Source organism: Rhipicephalus microplus, chromosome 7 (genome assembly GCF_043290135.1).
Source record: "Rhipicephalus microplus isolate Deutch F79 chromosome 7, USDA_Rmic, whole genome shotgun sequence".
Taxonomy (NCBI): Eukaryota; Metazoa; Arthropoda; class Arachnida; order Ixodida; family Ixodidae; genus Rhipicephalus; species Rhipicephalus microplus.
The window spans coordinates 122,771,119-122,788,774 of NC_134706.1; the positions used below are offsets into that span (position 1 = coordinate 122,771,119).

The 17,656-nt window shown below is 47.4% G+C and overlaps 1 protein-coding gene and 2 pseudogenes across 1 annotated transcript in view; 2 read left to right on the forward strand and 1 right to left on the reverse strand.

Moving 5' to 3' along the window:
- The window catches only part of LOC119179085 (lymphoid-specific helicase), a 47,367-nt gene that overhangs the window by 15,897 nt on the left and 13,814 nt on the right, over positions 1–17,656 (forward strand). The window contains exons 6-9 of the mRNA XM_037430162.2: positions 193–423; positions 14,576–14,850; positions 16,153–16,291; positions 17,099–17,224. Of these exons, the coding sequence (XP_037286059.2) occupies positions 193–423; positions 14,576–14,850; positions 16,153–16,291; positions 17,099–17,224 (771 nt within the window). The remainder of the gene's footprint in view (positions 1–192; positions 424–14,575; positions 14,851–16,152; positions 16,292–17,098; positions 17,225–17,656) is intronic.
- LOC119179687 (uncharacterized) lies at positions 2,354–4,178 on the forward strand (annotated as a pseudogene).
- LOC142767156 (uncharacterized) lies at positions 7,133–8,675 on the reverse strand (annotated as a pseudogene).

A 17,656-nucleotide genomic window follows, 5' to 3' on the forward strand; every position in this document is an offset into this window, starting at 1 on the left:
CCAAAAATTTTTTCAAGATAAAGTGAAAAATATACATGGGACGTACAGGAAAATTTTCGGTGCCGCGTAAAATTTCAACTTAGCCGATTTTTCGAGATATGCGAGTTTGAGTTAATAAGGTATTACTATAGCTTGTGTGAATCGTGAAATTCAATCATTAGTTATGTGCATTTGTTTTTTACACATGACCAGGTCCTGTACGAGAACGGCGTCAATGGCATCTTGGCGGACGAAATGGGTCTGGGCAAGACGGTCCAGGTGATCGCCCTGATCGCCTCGCTCGTTGAGAGCGGGCTGCCAGGCCCTTACCTCGTGGTGGCGCCGCTGTCCACCCTGCCCAACTGGCTGAACGAGCTGCAGCGCTTCACTCCATCGCTCTCGGTGGCCCTCTACCACGGACCGCCAGAGGAGAGGCACGCACTCGTAAGTTGAGATCCGTACCTGCACCATGTGTTGGGAGATCTCACCAATTTCAGTTCTGCTCTACCGCAATTCTTGCATCAACCTCCCAATCAATTGTTGGGTCAGTTTTTGCCTAGGGTAAAACAGCTGTGCCATTCTGTGCCAAACGTGTTTACCTGTGCCATCTTGTGCAAAGCTCGTTTGTATGTGCCGCAGCACCAGAATTTAGCCGCAAGGTGTGACAGCAATCAAGCCTCATGCCCGAAAAGATGGCTGAAACATCTGCTTCTCTGTTTCATTGAAACGGTTATCATTCTGGTTTCATCAAAGCCATGATCACTAAAGTGGCAACCTTGATTCTAAGGACGCGGTGTGTGTGTGTGTGTGCTATTTTGGCAGGCGTCAGCGCGAATGGCTCCAGAAGCCTTTTACATGCTGCACTCTTCAGGCGAAGATACTGCAGGAAAAACATCTTTCACTGGCCCGGCTGCTCTCTTACACCAGCGTTCTCTAGAGCTGCGCGGTATCAGATCCAGAAGAGTTCTGCCGGCCTCTTCATATAACATTACAATTTGTTGCTATTGCATTCATTGCTTCAACCTTGTGGTAGTATTTTTATTGTTATTTATTTATTTTTAGAGCTACACGACAGCGTTCAAAACAAAGACGGTTACCGTAACCATAGTGTTTCTTAAAATTAATTTTAGGGGACTTTGCTGCTGCGATTGTTCAGCGACCATGATAATGACGGGTATTGCACGGATTTGCCTAGTCTGTGCTTGCAGGCCTGGAACGCACTTGTGGTTTTGTTTATTTCTGTGTCTTGTTTTTGTTTCGAATCGTGAGTCGATTTGAATTGGTGTGCCTAAATGGTTGAAGTAGAGAAGTGCAACCGCTGAATGTTTGCCGATTGTCATTTTGTGACAGAGCAACTTCAAGCCACGCGAAGTTAACTAGAGCTGAAAGTACAAAAATTAGACAAATCTGTGTACAACCCATCATTCCCATGCTCGCTGAAGCGCCGTGCTTTATAGCTTCCATAGACACTAGCATCAGCGTTCTCTCTAATGTATTTATTGGAAGCTCTATGACTTAGGCCCCTCGCTTTCTGCGATTCTGCAATAAATCACGGAATTTACGTTTTTCCGTGGAAATATAAAAAAACAGGTCAGTTCAGTAAAATGTCATGGAATTTTGTTTTTTTTTCTTTGTGGGAATGCGAAAAGTTGTTAGTTTGTGTGCAATGCCAGCTAACAGGTTTTGGGGCGTGCAATAAAGAATCAACACCGCTGTAGTGTGTAAAATAACTTGCTTTTGGTATGAGCTTTGATTATAAGATGGGCGAGTCACCATTTGCACTTCTTTGGGAACAGCTAAGACGCAGACTAGTCTATTGCGAAATAGGGCTGTGTGACGAACTCGCAACCACGCTCGCAACGCGCTGTCGCGAAGGCGGTTCCAGTTTCGTACTTAATGAAAACGCGGAGGCAATTTCTTTGTACTCTTTTTTTTTTTTCAAAAAAAAAAAAAGAAAAAAGGTCTGCATTAGATGTCAGTGAACCAATGCGCTTGTATACTTTTTGAATTAATAGAAAAATGGTTCATGTTGCTTTGTTTTTTAGTAGTAGGAAAAATTGAAGCCCCCACTGATAACAAGGCTGAACGGTAGCCGTAGGTTGTCATAGCTGTAGCCACCTATCCATCCAACGTACTGGCTTTTCTTTTGCGACTGCACGTGCAACCGCAAATAGATGTTCACTGGTGTGCCTTGTTCTCGTTCGCTTTGGTCGTTCTAGCCACCCTAGCTTTGGTTCAAGATCGATGCACCAATAGACATGGCGCCTTCAGGGTCACATTTAAGTAAAAAGACTGCCAGGGAACGCGCTTGAGAATACAAGCATGCCGAGTTTTACGAAGATGAAGGTGTCCTTTTTGCCGGGCTTGTGCAAGAGCAGTTGACCATCGCCACAAGTCAACTATTGACGAGCACATCGAGAGCAACCGTTATCGCAAGAATCTCGGAACAAGTGACTCCTCTAAGCGAAAAAGCGGCGAAGAACCATTGGAAGATGGAGCCGAGGGTTGAGGAACGCCGAGAAAGCAAATTGCATACGCTGGTATCCACAATCACGGCTGGTGAAGCGAGGAACAGCGTTGTGCTCAAGTTCTTGGATGCACTGATATCCACAAATATTTCCCTTGAGGAGGTGGACAATCCGAAACTGAGAACGTTTCTGCAGACATGTGTTCGGAACGGTGGATCGATGCCTGGATCCGATGCGCTCCGCCGTCGACTTCCAGAGTTGTTCGAGAAGTACGAGGCAAATTTGAAAGCTATGTTTCAAGGCACCACAGTTTCTGTAATTACAGATGAAACCACCGACGACTGATCAAAATCTGTTGTGAACGTGTTGTTCGTTCAGTTGGCTAAAACGGCGAGTGCTGCGCTACAACCTGTCCTTGTGGAAGTGAAATTCGTAGATGAAGTGAACTCATCCGTCATTGGTCACATCCTGAAAAGAACACTGACAAGGTATGGAGTTGAATTTGAGGATGTATCAGGCTTTGTTAGCGATAACGCCAATTACATGGTGAAGTCCTTCAAGGAGCGCATAAAGCCACTTTGTGAGGGTGCTGTCACATTACGTGTCTAGCCCATACAGTGAACATTGTTGGCAGCACACTGTAAGCATATTTTCCTTTTGTGGGCAAGTCTGTCGCTTGTATGAAGAAGGCCTTCCATCTGTCGAGTAGAAAGAGAGCCTTCTACAAATCACATCTGGATAAGTGCGGAGTTCAGTGTACCAAAGCACCATCAGCACCTGTCCAAATCAGGTGGAATTCATGGATCGAGGCTGTGGAACAACATTCTGCCTACTTTGAGCACTATCGTTCATTGCTTCAGCAAGTCACCAGAAGTGTGGTGAAGCAGCATGTGTTGATTCTCTTCTGAAAGTGCTTAGTGAAGACTCGACTGAGCTCAGGTACAGCATGCGCTGCATTGCGGTATTTGGGGAAAAAGTTTCCAGCTTGCTGAAAGCAGCAGAGGGTCAGGGCGTAGCCTGCGACAAGGCGTACAATGCATTGTTTACGCTTTGGGGGTACCCTGAAGCAGCCTCAAAGCAGGATTTTGCAACACAGCTGAAGAGCGGAGATGTTGCACATAATGACGCCAATCAAATTGCAAGCAAGATGAAGGCTGCAATGACCACTAACAAAGTGCAGGTATACTTGGAGAAGTAATACCTGGCATTACTTCAAGGATGTTAGCTGCTTAAATCCTTTGCAAGTTAGGTGCCTTCCACTGAAGAGGACAGAGTTGACAGGCGTGCCTCAGCTAGCAGAAGAATCACTAGTTTTAGCTGCCGAATGGCAGATTTACCTGAAGACTGCACAAGAACTGAAGACCAGTGACAGGGACATGGCTCCATTTGTGTTCAAGCAACAAAATCTATGAGCAGACTTTGATATCCTGGCTTTCTGGGCAGGGATGGAGCAGCTTACTCCAAGCCTTTCATCAATTGCCTTGAAATACTTGGCGATACCAATCAACTCTGTTGATGCAGAAAGATCATTTAGTCGCTAAGGTGACATTGTGTCCCACAAGTGTCACTTTCTAAGTGAAAAGAGCACCAAGCACCATCTGATGCTGTGCCACCACAGCTTTCTTCAATTATAATTATTGGAGGCATGTTGCAAGCCTGAAACTGTGATACAGTTCACGTCCGATTTCCCAGACACCTGAAATTCTGGACATGACCGATTTCCCGGACTCATCTGTGTTGCGCCCTAGCGGAAGGCCATGCGCGTCCGGGCCGGCCGCAGGAGCTGAGAAAGGGACTGAGCCGCTTCCGATGCACGCGCGATAACGTCCATCCTTTATTCCATGCAACCAGCATACATATATAGCAGACACTCATGTGACCAATAACGTCAGGTACAAACGACACTTTACAATTGCGGGCGACAGCGCCAGATAACGCGGACACTTGACGCGCCTGGGCGCTATCACCACATCTCCCCTTCTTTAACAATACGCTGACAGTTGCAACAAACTTCGCAGCACTGCCAGCGAAAGAACACTTTGCAGAAACAAAAAATGCGCAAGAACAATACAGTCAATTACTGAACCCGTAGCGGTCCGGCTGTCGAACAAGACGACCAAATCGCGTTCGGTATTCAGGAAGGTCAGTTCCCGGCAAGAAAGGGCTAGATAAATCGTCAGGCGCCATGCTGTCTGTAACGCGATTAGAATTCTGTTACGTTTCTACCCGACTATCATCTGCCTGAGGAAAATCATCGCTATCTCCCTCATCCTCACCTTCTTTTGGCTGTGAAACAAAGCGCACCAAGGATTTCCTGTTTTTTTCTAGAACTACACCAGTTGAAGTTCTAACCACATACGACCTCGGCCGCTCAGCAAGTCGCAAGACTCGCACTTTTGCTTTGCAGTCCGTCACCCAGACTTTCGGGCCCCGTTCGAGTGCTCGCAACGAAGTAGCCCTATGACGAAGGTTGAAGTTCCTACGCTGCCGCTGTCGGGCGGTCGTATCATGGCTTCTGAACTTTCTCAGTTTCACCGTCTGAGGCAGAAGGCTTGTGGGATGGACAGGCACCGTTGTGCGTAGCTGCCTGCCCATTAGAAGTTCTGCAGGGCTTTTCCCAAGTGGCCCCGGAGTGTCCCTGTACGCTAGGAGAGAAAGATATGGGTCCTTCGCTTTTGTAATGAGACCTTTGATTGTCTGGACCATCCTCTCTACTTCACCATTTGCTTGGGGGTACCTTGGGCTAGACGTCACAGCGCGAAACTGCGAGCGAACAACTTGTATTCCTGTGACACAAATTGCACTTCGTTATCAGACATAACAACTTCTGGTATGCCATGTCTTGCAAAGAAACTTTTAAGGTGCGTAATGACAGTGGCACTCGTTATAGATGATAACAAAGCAATCTCTGGGTACCTAGAAAAATAATCTACGACTACCAAATACCATTTTTCTTGAACATGGCAGAGATCAGCTCCTAGTTTTCGTTAAGGATGCTGTGGAGTGGTTGTCGGGATCATTGGTTCTGGATTTTGGTGTCTGTGCTCGGCGCATACGCGGCAATCGGTAACCAAAGCTTTCAGCTGATAACTCAACCCCGGCCACCATACCGACTCTTTGGCTCGAGCTCTGCATTTTTCGATTCCCAGGTGACTCTCGTGCAAGCGTATCAAGACCTCTGTGCGCAATTTTCGAGGAATGACCAACCTCATACCTTTAAGTAGCACGCCTTCAGCAACTGTAAGCGTGGCTCTTTCCTGCCAATATGGACGCAAGACCATCGAAAGAGATGAGAATTTTGGCCACCCTTTTCGGCTGAATTTTATGAGTGCTTGACAAACTTCGTCAGCGGCTTGTTCTGCTTTCACTCTCTCGAAGAGGCTGGCCTCGACCGCGTTTGACAAGCATCCTGAAACGTGCTTGCTGACGTCACTAATAGACAGTGCATTATCAGTTTCCTTTCCCCGAATCGGGGCCCTCGACAACACATCTGCAGTAACTAAGCTCTTGCCCGGGACATGCACAACTTCATAGCTGAACCGCATGAGCCTCATGCGAAAATGCTGAATGCAAGGTGGTAAAACATCTAAAAGAGATTTTCACAGCAAGGTTACAAGAGGTTTGTGGTCGGTTTCACACACAATTTCAAGACCTTTGATGTACCCTTCGAATCGTTCTGCCGCCCACGTCATTGCTAGTGCTTCTTTTTCAATCTGGGAATATCTGGTTTCGGCAGGCGTCAACGATCGCGATGCAAAGGCAACGGGTCGTTTTTCGTTGTTTGGTTGAACTTGCATCAGTACCGCCCCCAAACCGAATGATGACGCATCGGCGGAAAGAATCGTAGGGTACTTTGCATCATAGTTAGCCATGACGCGCGCCGAACCAATAACGTCCTTAACGTATGACAGCGCTTGCTCTTGGGCTGGTCCCCACGTCCATTCAGAACTCTTCAAAAACAAGTGACGTAACGGCGCCGTTTTTGAAGCCAAATCTGGTATGAATCTTGCCAGATGATTAGTCATACCGAGCAGCCGTCGAACGTCAGACACGTTATTTGGCGTCTGCAGTTCTTTGATGGCCCGGACCTTTTCAGGGTCCGGCCTGATTCCATCTCGACTTAGAACACAACCAAGAAACTTTATCTCGGTTACTCCAAAACAACACTTTTCTTTGTTTAGCGTAACACCAGCACTCATGAGACGGTCTAAAGTAAGACGCAGACGCTCATCATGTTGAGCTTTGTCGCAGCCATAAATGAGCACATCATCCATCATGTTTACCACGCCTGGGATTCCTTCCAGAATCTGCGACATTTTCTTTTGAAAAAACTCAGGTGCTGACAATATTCCAAACGGTAGCCTCTGAAAACAGTATCGCCCAAATGGCGTAATGAAGGTAGTCAACAATTGGCTTTCCGGCGACAACTTGATCTGATAAAATCCAGAATTAGCGTCCAGCTTTGAAAAAACCGATGCTCCACTTAACAGACCAAGGCTGTCTTCAACCGTTGGCATAACACAGCGCTCGCGAAGTACACTTTTATTTAGTTGCGTCAAGTCAACGCAAATACGAACGTCTCCAGAAGGTTTGAGTACTGGTACAATACCTGCGCACCATTCTGTTGGTTCGTCTACTTTGCGGATTACGTCATCTCGCTCCATACGCTCGAGCTCCTGCTTCACTCAGTCCCGCAGGGGTAAGGCAATGCGACGCGCAACCGGAATAGCAAAGGGTACCGAGTTCGGCTTCAGTCTGATATTGTATTCCCCTTTCATAGCTCCCAGACTACCGGAAAGCTGAGGGTAGGAAGCTTCGATGGCTGTTGCGCTACTGACGGAGTCAGCAAACTTGATCAGCTCAAGGGCTTCGAGCGCTGGGAGACCCAAAAGTATCGAGCGTAAAGGCGAGACTACGTACACAGTTTGTCGGACAATGCGTTGTCTCCACTGTATAGTGGCAAGAAATTTTCCGAGAACATGCAGTGGCTCATTCGCAGGGCCTGTTAAGGTTATGTCGCACTTGTCTAATTTGGTAGGCAATCCCGGAAATGTTGAGGGTACAACGGACACTTCTGCACCCGAGTCAAGTTTAGCGAACACCGGAGTGCCGTTAATGATAACTTGAGCATACCGAGAATTGGAGTGCTCCCCATTTACCGCGCCTACGAAATACACCCCTTTTTCCATATGGAGAGAAGAAATCTGTACCTTCTTTCGCTCGCCTGCAGCCTTTTTCCGACACACGACTGCAAAATGTCCGGAACAACCGCAGTAGTTGCATTTCGCAGCTCGTGCCGGGCAGGAGGTCCTCGGGTGCTCTCCTTGACCGCAGTTGGGGCATGAACTGGGTGTGAGAGGTCGGTAGGACTGTGGTCTGGTGCATTTACCTTGTGTGACCGGTGCACTGGTCCTTGACGAGGTGCCAGAACGCTGTCCTGAAGAATTCTTTCGGGGCTGCCGTTGTTTGTTGACCGCGTCCAGGTTGCTGGCTGGCGCTGCCGAAGGTTCGTTGCTGGTTTCTCGCAGCTGTTGCTGCTGTCGTTGGACGGTCTCCTTCAAGCGAGCTTTTGCCAAAGCGCTGGTGAGTGTAAGATTTGCATCCATTTGCAGAGACTCGGAGAGCTTGGCATCTCTGAGGCCGACTATAAACCGGTCGCGGATCATGCGTTCCTTTTCCTTGAGTCGCACCGGTCCGCCAGTGTGTGCTACGCGGTGATGAATTGGTCGACTGACTCGCCTGGTTGTTGTATGCGTCGGTGAAAACATGCGCTCTCGTAAATGAGGTTCCGTGTGGCCACGAAGTGATCGTCAAACTTTTTTCTGATGACTTCATACTGCTTCTGCTGTTGTTCAGATAGTGTGAAGGTCGAAAAGATCTCTCTTGCTTGCCTGCCCATTGTGTAGAGTAGAGTCCGGACTTGCGCTTCTTCACTTCGCTCATTTAAGCCAGAGGCAAAGCGGTAGTCGTCGAATAGTTGGATCCAGGAAGGCCATTCGGACGTTCGGTCGAAGTCAAACGCTGGCGGAGCTGGAACCGCGAACATGCCGCGAACTGGCTTGACTTCTTTGTCTTCTGACATGGCGCCGCTTGACGAAGACTGGTGCAACGCCCCTCGAATATCAGAAGAATCCCACTTCTGACACCATGTCGTGTTGCGCCCTAGCGGAAGGCCATGCGCGTCCGGGCCGGCCGCAGGAGCTGAGAAAGGGACTGAGCCGCTTCCGATGCGCGCGCGATAACGTCCATCCTTTATTCCATGCAACCAGCATACATATATAGCAGACACTCATGTGACCAATGACGTCACGTACAAACGACACTTTACAATTGCGGGCGACAGCGCCAGATAACGCGGACACTTGACGCGCCTGGGCGCTATCACCACAGCACTGTCAAGTTCTGCATAGAGCCGGTGTATTAAAAAGTTCGAAATTCCGGACGCCTTTAGCCTTTGGCATCCGTTTTCCCGGACTTTTTTACTGTTAACCGCCGACCGAAAGTTACCACCCCACCGCCATCTTGGTTGTTTTCATATACTATAATCCGCCATACTTGCATCGCAGGTATGACCAGCAGCACCGCCGCCAACTGCTTCACTGCGCTGTGGCTGCCGTAACCTCGAAACAGCACGTGTCAATCCATTGCCAGCCGTAGCTTAGTGGCTTAGCCAAGCCAAACCTCACTGTGTTCGTTTACGTGTTGTTTTGTCAGCTCTGTGGTCGTGTCTGCAATGGATCGTTTGCTGCGCATTATTTTCAGTGATCACGTTTCCCAACCTTTAGCGTCCACCGAGTTCCTAGCTGTTTCGTGCTGCGCTTTTCGTCGAGCGGATTTGCCGTTTACAGCGGTGGCACCGACTGCTCCTTCGTCTTCAGCCGCGCCATTGAAGCGCACGAAGCCCCCTCGTAGGCTCACGATGGAGAAGAAAGCCGCCATCATTGAACAGGTCATCTGCGGTCGGTTGCAGGCAGAGGTGGAGAGGGAGTTTGGAATTTCGAAGCAAACTGTTTCGGACTTCATCAAAAACAAGGCAAAGATCTTGGAAGTGGCTGCCAAATCAACCGGGGCTGGAATGGAGAATGCGAGCAAGGTTGTTTATCTGAAGCTCGAGGAAGCACTCGTCGTGTGGCTCTGCCAAGATCGCGAAACGAATCCCGGTGTCAGGCGACATCCTGAAGCAGAAGGCGGAGGTTTTGGCACTTCAGATGGGGGTGAAGGACTTCAGGGTCACTGATGAATGTCTTCGCAATTTCAAGAGCCGCAAGGACTTAAAGTTCAAGAAGATGTGCGGGGAAAGTGGCGCCGTCGACGATTCTACTGTCGCCAAATATCGGGATGGAAAGCTGCAGTCCTTGCTTCAGTAGTTTCCAACTAATGATATTTTCAACTGCGACAAAGCTGGACTGTTCTACAAGCTCCTGCCAGAGAAAATGCTTGCATTTGCTGGTGACCCCTGCCACGGCGGCAAGCACAGCAAGGAGCGGCTCACTGTCCTCATTGGCAGCGACATGTTAGGCAGCGAGAAGCTTCCGTTAGTAGTAATAGGCAAGTCGAAACATTCAAGATGTTTCAAGGGGGCAGTGACTCTGCCTCTTTTCTATAAAGCTAACAAGAAGGCGTGTGTAACGCAGCAGTTATTCGAAGTGTACGTGTGCAAGCTGGACAAAAGGTTCGAGCAGCAAAATCGAAGAGTTCTGCTGTTTGTGGAGAACTGCACTGCACATGGCCAGATCAAGGACCTAAAGGCTATACAGATTGAATTTCTGCCACTGAACACCACAGCAATCCTGCAGCCGATGGACAAACGCGTGATTCGGAACTTGAAGCATCATTACAAATCACGCGTTCTCAGCCGCATAGTGCTCGGCTTCTACCACGGGAAAAGCTACGCTGTTGACCTCAGGCCTGCCGTCGGCATGCTAGCGGAATCATGGAAGGCGGTTACGCAAGAGACTCTGTGCGGAACTCTTTTCGCCCCGCGGACTTCACACTCGACGCCGAGATAGTCGTGTCGCCCCAAGTGGACAGCGTGTGTGACGAACTGCCATCCGCGGATGTTGCCTTTGACGATCTGCACGCTGCTCGCGTGTCGATTCCGGCCGGGATAACCTTTGAGGGCGTCGCCGATGCTGGCAAAGACCTCGAGCTATGTGCGGCCTTGACCGATGACGAAATCATTTGTCAAGTTACGGAGGATTCCAACGACTCCGACACCAAGAACAAAGAGCCATCTCCTACACAGCCAACAAGCTTGGACTTGACGCGAGCACTGATGACTCTGTCATCGGTGTAGAGTGGCATCATGACGTTGACTGAAATCGAGGCAGACATGATCGCAAGCAAGTGGAACGCCATAAAAAAGAAAATAGGCGACTTCTTCGCACTCAAGTGGTGGCCTAGAGGTAGGGCCGGCCACGTCGGATTTTATTTTTTTTTATTAATGGCTCAGCCACCTAAACGATGCATTGACTTCATGAATTGCACGAGTTGTATGCTTGGCACGTTTTCACAGTACCTTGAAGGTTTGAGAAATCGGGCGTCGACTGTAAATAAATCGTTACGTGTGCCTTCTTGCATTTGTTTAATATTGCCGCAGAATTTAGCATGTTCAGGGTTGCCGCGGAATTTTGCAGATTTCTTTATCTGGAATTGCAGAATTCCAAATTTTCCACCGCATTAAGTTAGGGACTCTATCTATGACCGTAACGCTGCAGAAGCAGAAGGGGGGTGTTCTCCTATTTCCGGCAGACCTTAGAAAAGACAGGTGAATGGGACTGCTTATCAAGTGCCCGCATGTGTTCTAACTTCTAGTACATTACACCGCTGTGCTTCACTGTACGGTACTTATGGACTCTAACGGTTGTGGGTTCAGGTTAAAAAAAGAATGGGTCAGGCTGTTCCTGACTAAAAAAGTGAGATTTTGTACAAGGGTGCAGTGATTAATGCAGTGGCAAGAAATTGCAATGTTATCGAAGTGAGGCTGTTAGCTAATTCTTTTGGCCTTAACTCTACAAAAAGATGGTGCAAAATAATATGTTCGCTACCCTTTCAGCCCAATCTTGCGTGCCAGTGATCACGAACACGCCCTTACAAGCAAACCTGACAGTTTCTTTCGATCTCGCCTTCCCCCCCTCTCATCACCCTCGCGCTTTTTTTGCTCATTACAGACTGGTGGGGTGCTTCAATGGCAGGCGCCCCGAATGGGTGGTATCGCGTGTGCCCTCCGAGCAACGGAGTTGGGCCGGCTCGTTTTATTTCTCATTCATCTGTGTTTGTCGCTCCCGCTCGTGCACTTTTACCACCAATAAAACATACCATGCATGGTTGAATGTTGTAAATTTGGACATCATACAGGACATGAAGCCAACGATGACGGAAAAAGTTCTTTTAGAGGTGTTGAGAGAATTGCTTTCGTTCATAACAAGGTAAGGTGAAAACGATATTAAAGTTGAAAAATGCAGCATTGTACAAATGTTACTTCACAAGTGCTGTGGAATGAGGCTCCATCTGATGGGAACACAGTGACTGCTCCAAACTTGCTCGAAAAGGCCTCTCTAGCTGCTCCGAGCGTGCTTCAAAACATCTTTCTGGATGCTCCAAGCCTGCTAGTAAAGGCACTTTTGCTGCTCCCAAATCTCTGTACACTGTCCCACCCTTGTTTTATTTTTGCACTGAAGTCCCTAGTAAATTACAGGCTTAGAAACTTGAAGCCTTGGGTTTTTTTTTGCATGTCTGCAATCGGTTATGAATCAATTGATTTCGTAGCTTGCCGAATGAATGGCACACGTCACTGTTTTCACACTGCTATGTGCGACAACACGCACGGGGCAGCAGAGTTGATATGCACGAGTTTTACACAGCCACCGTGGTAAACAGCTACTGAATACTCAGGAGAAGCGTTATGGCTATTTTCCGCAGCCGGTTTGCGCAAGTGAAATCGTAGAGCGTCACCGGCACCGCGGCGTTGGGCCTTCTGTTATAGACTAGCTGGCACAGTCTCACTTGGGCAAAATGGCCACTTCGTCGCTTGCAACGTCGATCTACGAGCACATGTACAGGGTTTCAAGGTGCACGTAACTACAGCGAAGCACATAAACGAACGATATTGGCCGTACAGCTGTCTTCGGCAAAGTTCATCACATCACAAGCGAAAGCTCCCAGAAGCAGCGGGAAAGTCGAGATTGCCGAGCTACATTTGGTGGTGCGCACCATCATCAATGGTTCTCTTCATCATGACTGCCTCATTCAAGACTGCTTTGAAGGCTCTTTTAGAATGGCCTTTGCTCACTCTCCGTGGTGCTACTAAAGGATGCAGATGCTACTAAAGGACATAAAGGGTGGCAAGTTTTAAAGACGATAGTCTTTCTTGGGGTACTTCGACACAAAAATTTTGGTCTGTCTGTCTTTCTTTCTGTATGTCTGTACATTTGTCTGCCTGCCGTAACGATACCCTAAACGGCAACAGGCGATACTCCAAACGACCAACCCCATCTGCAGCGCCCATCACTATTGCTCAAGTTTCAGCGTTCATACTTGTGCGATTGTCAATTATAAAGCAATCATTTTGCGTATCTGACGCATCTTAACAACACATCAATATTTTGTATGTGTGTTGTTATACTAGAGAAGGCACACATTAGTAATTCTAAGAACCCTAGCGTTAATCACGCTGCGCTGATAGTGCAACGCGATGTTCAAAAAGGCTACTGTTTCTAATGCTTTGCATTCTACACCTTATCGCCTCGGAAACAGGTGCGCATCTTTCTCTGTGGGCGCGCATGCCAGTAATATACCAAGAGGACAATATAAAACCGGACCTTCTCGAGGAGCGTTGGCTCATTGTGCTGTCTAGCTCTAATCTCCACGACCAACTGTGGGCAATCCAGCGGGCCCGGACAGCGGTTGAAAGGCTACGCCTCACCGCACAAAACGTCGGGGTGGCCTGAGCCCGGGCTGGTAACCCTGCAGGGTTTCTTTTTTTTTAAATAAAGTTTTTCCATCCATTCCTTCGCTTTCGAAGATAACTGCCAGATAGCACTCTTGTCTAACGTGCCTCCATGCGCTCGTTCGCCTTAACTCAGCGCCTCCAGAATGCAATTGACCGTTTTTTTTTTTTTTTTTTTTCGTAGAACATAAAATAAACATTTTGATCACTCTCTCCACAGGCAAGACTCGTCGACATTTGCAGTGAAACATGCAGATAAGGGGCCAATTTTTTTTTTCATTACACTCAAACGCCATTTTAACCTAGTAACACCTGTCACAAAAATATGTAAACATATATTTGCAGCACTGTATCCTTGACGGATCCATTCTTCATTCATTTCATTATAACAGATAATTCATTATATTCAGATTCGTTAAATTAAGGTGAGTGTATGTACAGTTCTTGTGCGGCTTTTTTGCCTCTTCCATCTGATATGTTTTACATGTGTGTATATGGAAATTAGTGAAAGCAAATCAAATTTTAGATGTAAGTATGGATATGTCCACCGTAAAAAAACTTGCTGTTGTGATAAGGAGCTACACGCCCAAAAAAGTACCCCTGTTAGAGTTCATTTTTTTTTTTTAATTTGGTTTCAGTTTTCGACTGCTCGGCTAGTGGGCTTTTCATTCGTTTGAAGGAGTCTCTCTGCAAGCGTCATTTTTTCATTGCAATTGTGTTAGTATCAGAATAGACGGGCCCAGCATGATGTGCAGTCAGTGCAATAGCCTGTGTTCTAGAATGACATGAGTTAGCCCTAGCCTGGTGTTGGTTAAATGTGCCCCTCTAGTTAGCTCGCCATGTACCATGAGGCAAGAGCAACGGCAGGATTTTTTCTCCAGAGGGTTTAGTCGATTTACAAAGCATTTATATTCTTTAATAAAGCCATTCAGTGATTAGGTATTTACTTGCATTATCCTCGCGCCTTTTTTTTTTTTTTTCTGAAAACTGATGAAAAGTTGGGGGTGCGGAAATTATACGGGAAAAATTTCCCGTGAAAATAAACATACAGAGCGAAATTCCTTCTACCAAATGTTTAACAGTGTGAAATCTGCTAAACCAACAGAACATATTGTATTTTCATTTGATATGATGTAAACCAGGTGGTCTATTCTTGCACTGACTGTCCCTCCCTACGCAGACGCCGCATAAGCTTCGCCAGACGGCGGTGGTGGTGACCTCATACGAGGTGGCCATGCGCGATCGTGCCCGACTGGCCCCCGTTGACTGGCTCCTGCTGGTGGTGGACGAGGCGCACCGGCTCAAGAACTTCCGGTGCCGGCTAGTGCGCGAACTGAGCCAGTACCGGGCCTCCAACCGGCTCCTGCTGACGGGTACCCCGCTGCAGAACAGCCTCACCGAGCTGTGGGCTCTGCTGCACTTCCTCATCCCCGAGATCTTCCATGACCTGCAGGCGTCAGTGTCATTTTTTTTCTTGTGCCTTTGTCGTCATGGTAACATCAGAGGACATCATTAATCCGTCAAAGGTCATTAATTGTCGATTGATCCCTGAGATCATCCATGACCTGCAGGCATTCTGCCATAACGATGTTGCCATGTGCATGTGGTTTTTTGGCGATGACACGTGGCAAGTTTGAAGGCCTGCTCATAACTGCGACTACACTCAAAGCTCATAATAAGAGTCACACCTGCCATGAAAGTACTTCATTATGTCCAAAAGTTTGTTACAAACATGTATTTTGTAGCACTATATCTATGACAGCTATTCGTGAGGTCATTATTACAGAAAATTTGTTTCATCTGTGTTCGTTATATCGAGGTGTGAATGTAGTGAAAGTCACATGAAAATTCACAGCTGGCAACCAAAAAGCGACTCGAGGCTCATTCTAAAAGAGCGAGCGTGTGTTAACACAAAAGGATAAAGTCACATTTTTGTGCCTTTTTTTTTTCCTGCCCTTGTGCTCCTTTGCAGTTGTCAGCCAGCATATGTGGTGTGTTGACTTTTTTCTTGCATCCATGTTTGCACACCTAGTGTCTTAGAATGAATACTTACAAAACTAACCCAGCTCTGTTATTTTAAGAATGACTCAAGGCGACCGATGTTCATGCCCGCATGCGGCCTGTATCGGTTGCCACTCAGAATTCGCGTCCGTTCGCATTGCTGTCGGCCCGTAAAACAAGTGGACGTGTCGGTCGTCTGCATTTGATTGGTTCAGAGCTTTGCAACTGGGTTCGCGCAGCTGACGAATTGAGCGGCTGGGCCAAAGCGATTGCTGGTAGCAAAGCGACCATTCGCCTCTTGACCAACTTGGTCAAGCGGCTGGCAGTGGTGGCAAATGTGATTTAGCCTTCGCTGTTGTGCAGGGTAGAGTTCACTCATACAAGTTGCAAAACGCCCCATAAGCTCTGTGTATCAGAATTCTGACACATCACTAACCAAAATCACCGAGATCTGCTAATTGTAGTGTCACCTGTATAAAAAAAAATTTAATGAAGTAGTACTACAGTAATTTTAGCAGTGCATTTACGTCTGTATGACTTGGGCCATATTATTGTGATCATTTAACTGCATTCTGTTGTTACCACTGCCTCTGTCGAATGTAAATCAGGCAAAGGTGCTAGTAGTGACTTAGTCAAGCTCTTGATTGACCTTTTTTTTTTCATCTTCTTTATCATCATTGTGCTGTGTTGGCGCAGATGAATTATTGTTGTTATCATTGTTGAACTGATGGTCCGCCCTCATACCCTCCCGCGCAGGTTTGAGTCTTGGTTTGACCTCGGCGCGTTGTCGGGTGCTAATGACGAGGCAGCGCGGTTTGTCCAGCGTGAGGAGTCGGACCACATTGTGTCCACCATGCAGGAGATCCTGAGGCCTTTCCTGCTGCGACGTACCAAGGTACGTGAACCCCGCGTCGCACACACCGTAGTAAAATCTCTGTGGCACGAGCGTTATGGAGCCACGTGGCACGTTCATCTCATCCAAATTTGGGCGAAATGGAAATGCCAGCCCACTTGTAGCCTGGTCTCCTTACGCCAGTCGTTTTCAAATGGGGCTCCACAGACCCCAAGAGTTCCGTGACGCCATTGTCCACCAAAAAAATTGAAAAAAGAGCAGCAAAAAAAAAAAATGTTTGACTGATTCTCAGTTCCAGGCCCTGCTCTAGGAACTGCAGCAACATTCTGCGTAAGATCACTTTGTCTTCTCCAATTCCTCTATTAAAATCTAAGCCTACTATATTGCGTACCGGCCACAGCAGCCACATTTTTGGTGGAGGCGAAAAATGTTCAAGGCAGGTGTAGTTGGCACATTAAAGAACCCTGGGAGGTCTGAATGTCCGGAGTGTTTCACTACAGCGCCCTTCATATTCATATTGTGGTTTTTGGACGTTAAATTAAGTTAAATTAAAAGACGTTAAATCTGTTTTATACCTGTGCTATCAGTTACAATTATTGACAAACTGTTGGCTGAATTGAGGAACATAGCTTAGGCTCCGCGTTTTGAACACATTGCTTTTGAAGCAATGGGGTCTCGGTCTTATGTCAGTGTTGCGCATTTCGACTAACAGTTTGTCATGGATACAGCCTTCCGTCTCCCCCTCCCTTTGAGCATAGGACAGATTATTTTGAGTTTTTGAACGTTAAACCCCACATATCATCATCATCAGACTATTCTGAAAATTTCGTCTCTGGCGTCTTCTTTCAGGACGACGTCATCCTCGAGCTGCCGCGCAAGACCGAGCTGCTGGTGTACGCGCAGCTGAGCCCTGTTCAGGAGAAGCTCTACAAGATCTGCATGGACCGTGCGTTTGAGGCCGCCGCTGAAAACAAGGTTTGGCGCCTTTCTGTCGGTGTTTCTAAGCCTGTGAACATGCACTCGACGATTTGCCTCTGCATCCAGAAGTGACGCTTGACTTGAACAAAAATGGCGTCGTCGTTAATGGCTCTCGAGAATGTAGCCAAGGAAGTGCGACGAGCATCGTATTTTGTTTGTTTGCGATGGGCTTAAAATTATCCCGTCTTGTGCCAATGCAATTGCGGCCTCAACACACAACACACTTGTTGTTGTAGTAGGCTGTCGATAATTCAAGCTTGAAGTGAGCCCAGGATTTGGTTCAGGTTATCGGGTGTTTGACTCTATTGGAAGTTCTCGTATATATGGCTTGGGGTAACATACGTACTGGTGTTGCAATCTTCATTGTTTTTCAGGGCTATGTGAACATTATACAGTCGAATTTCATTAATGCGAACACGCTTAATTCGA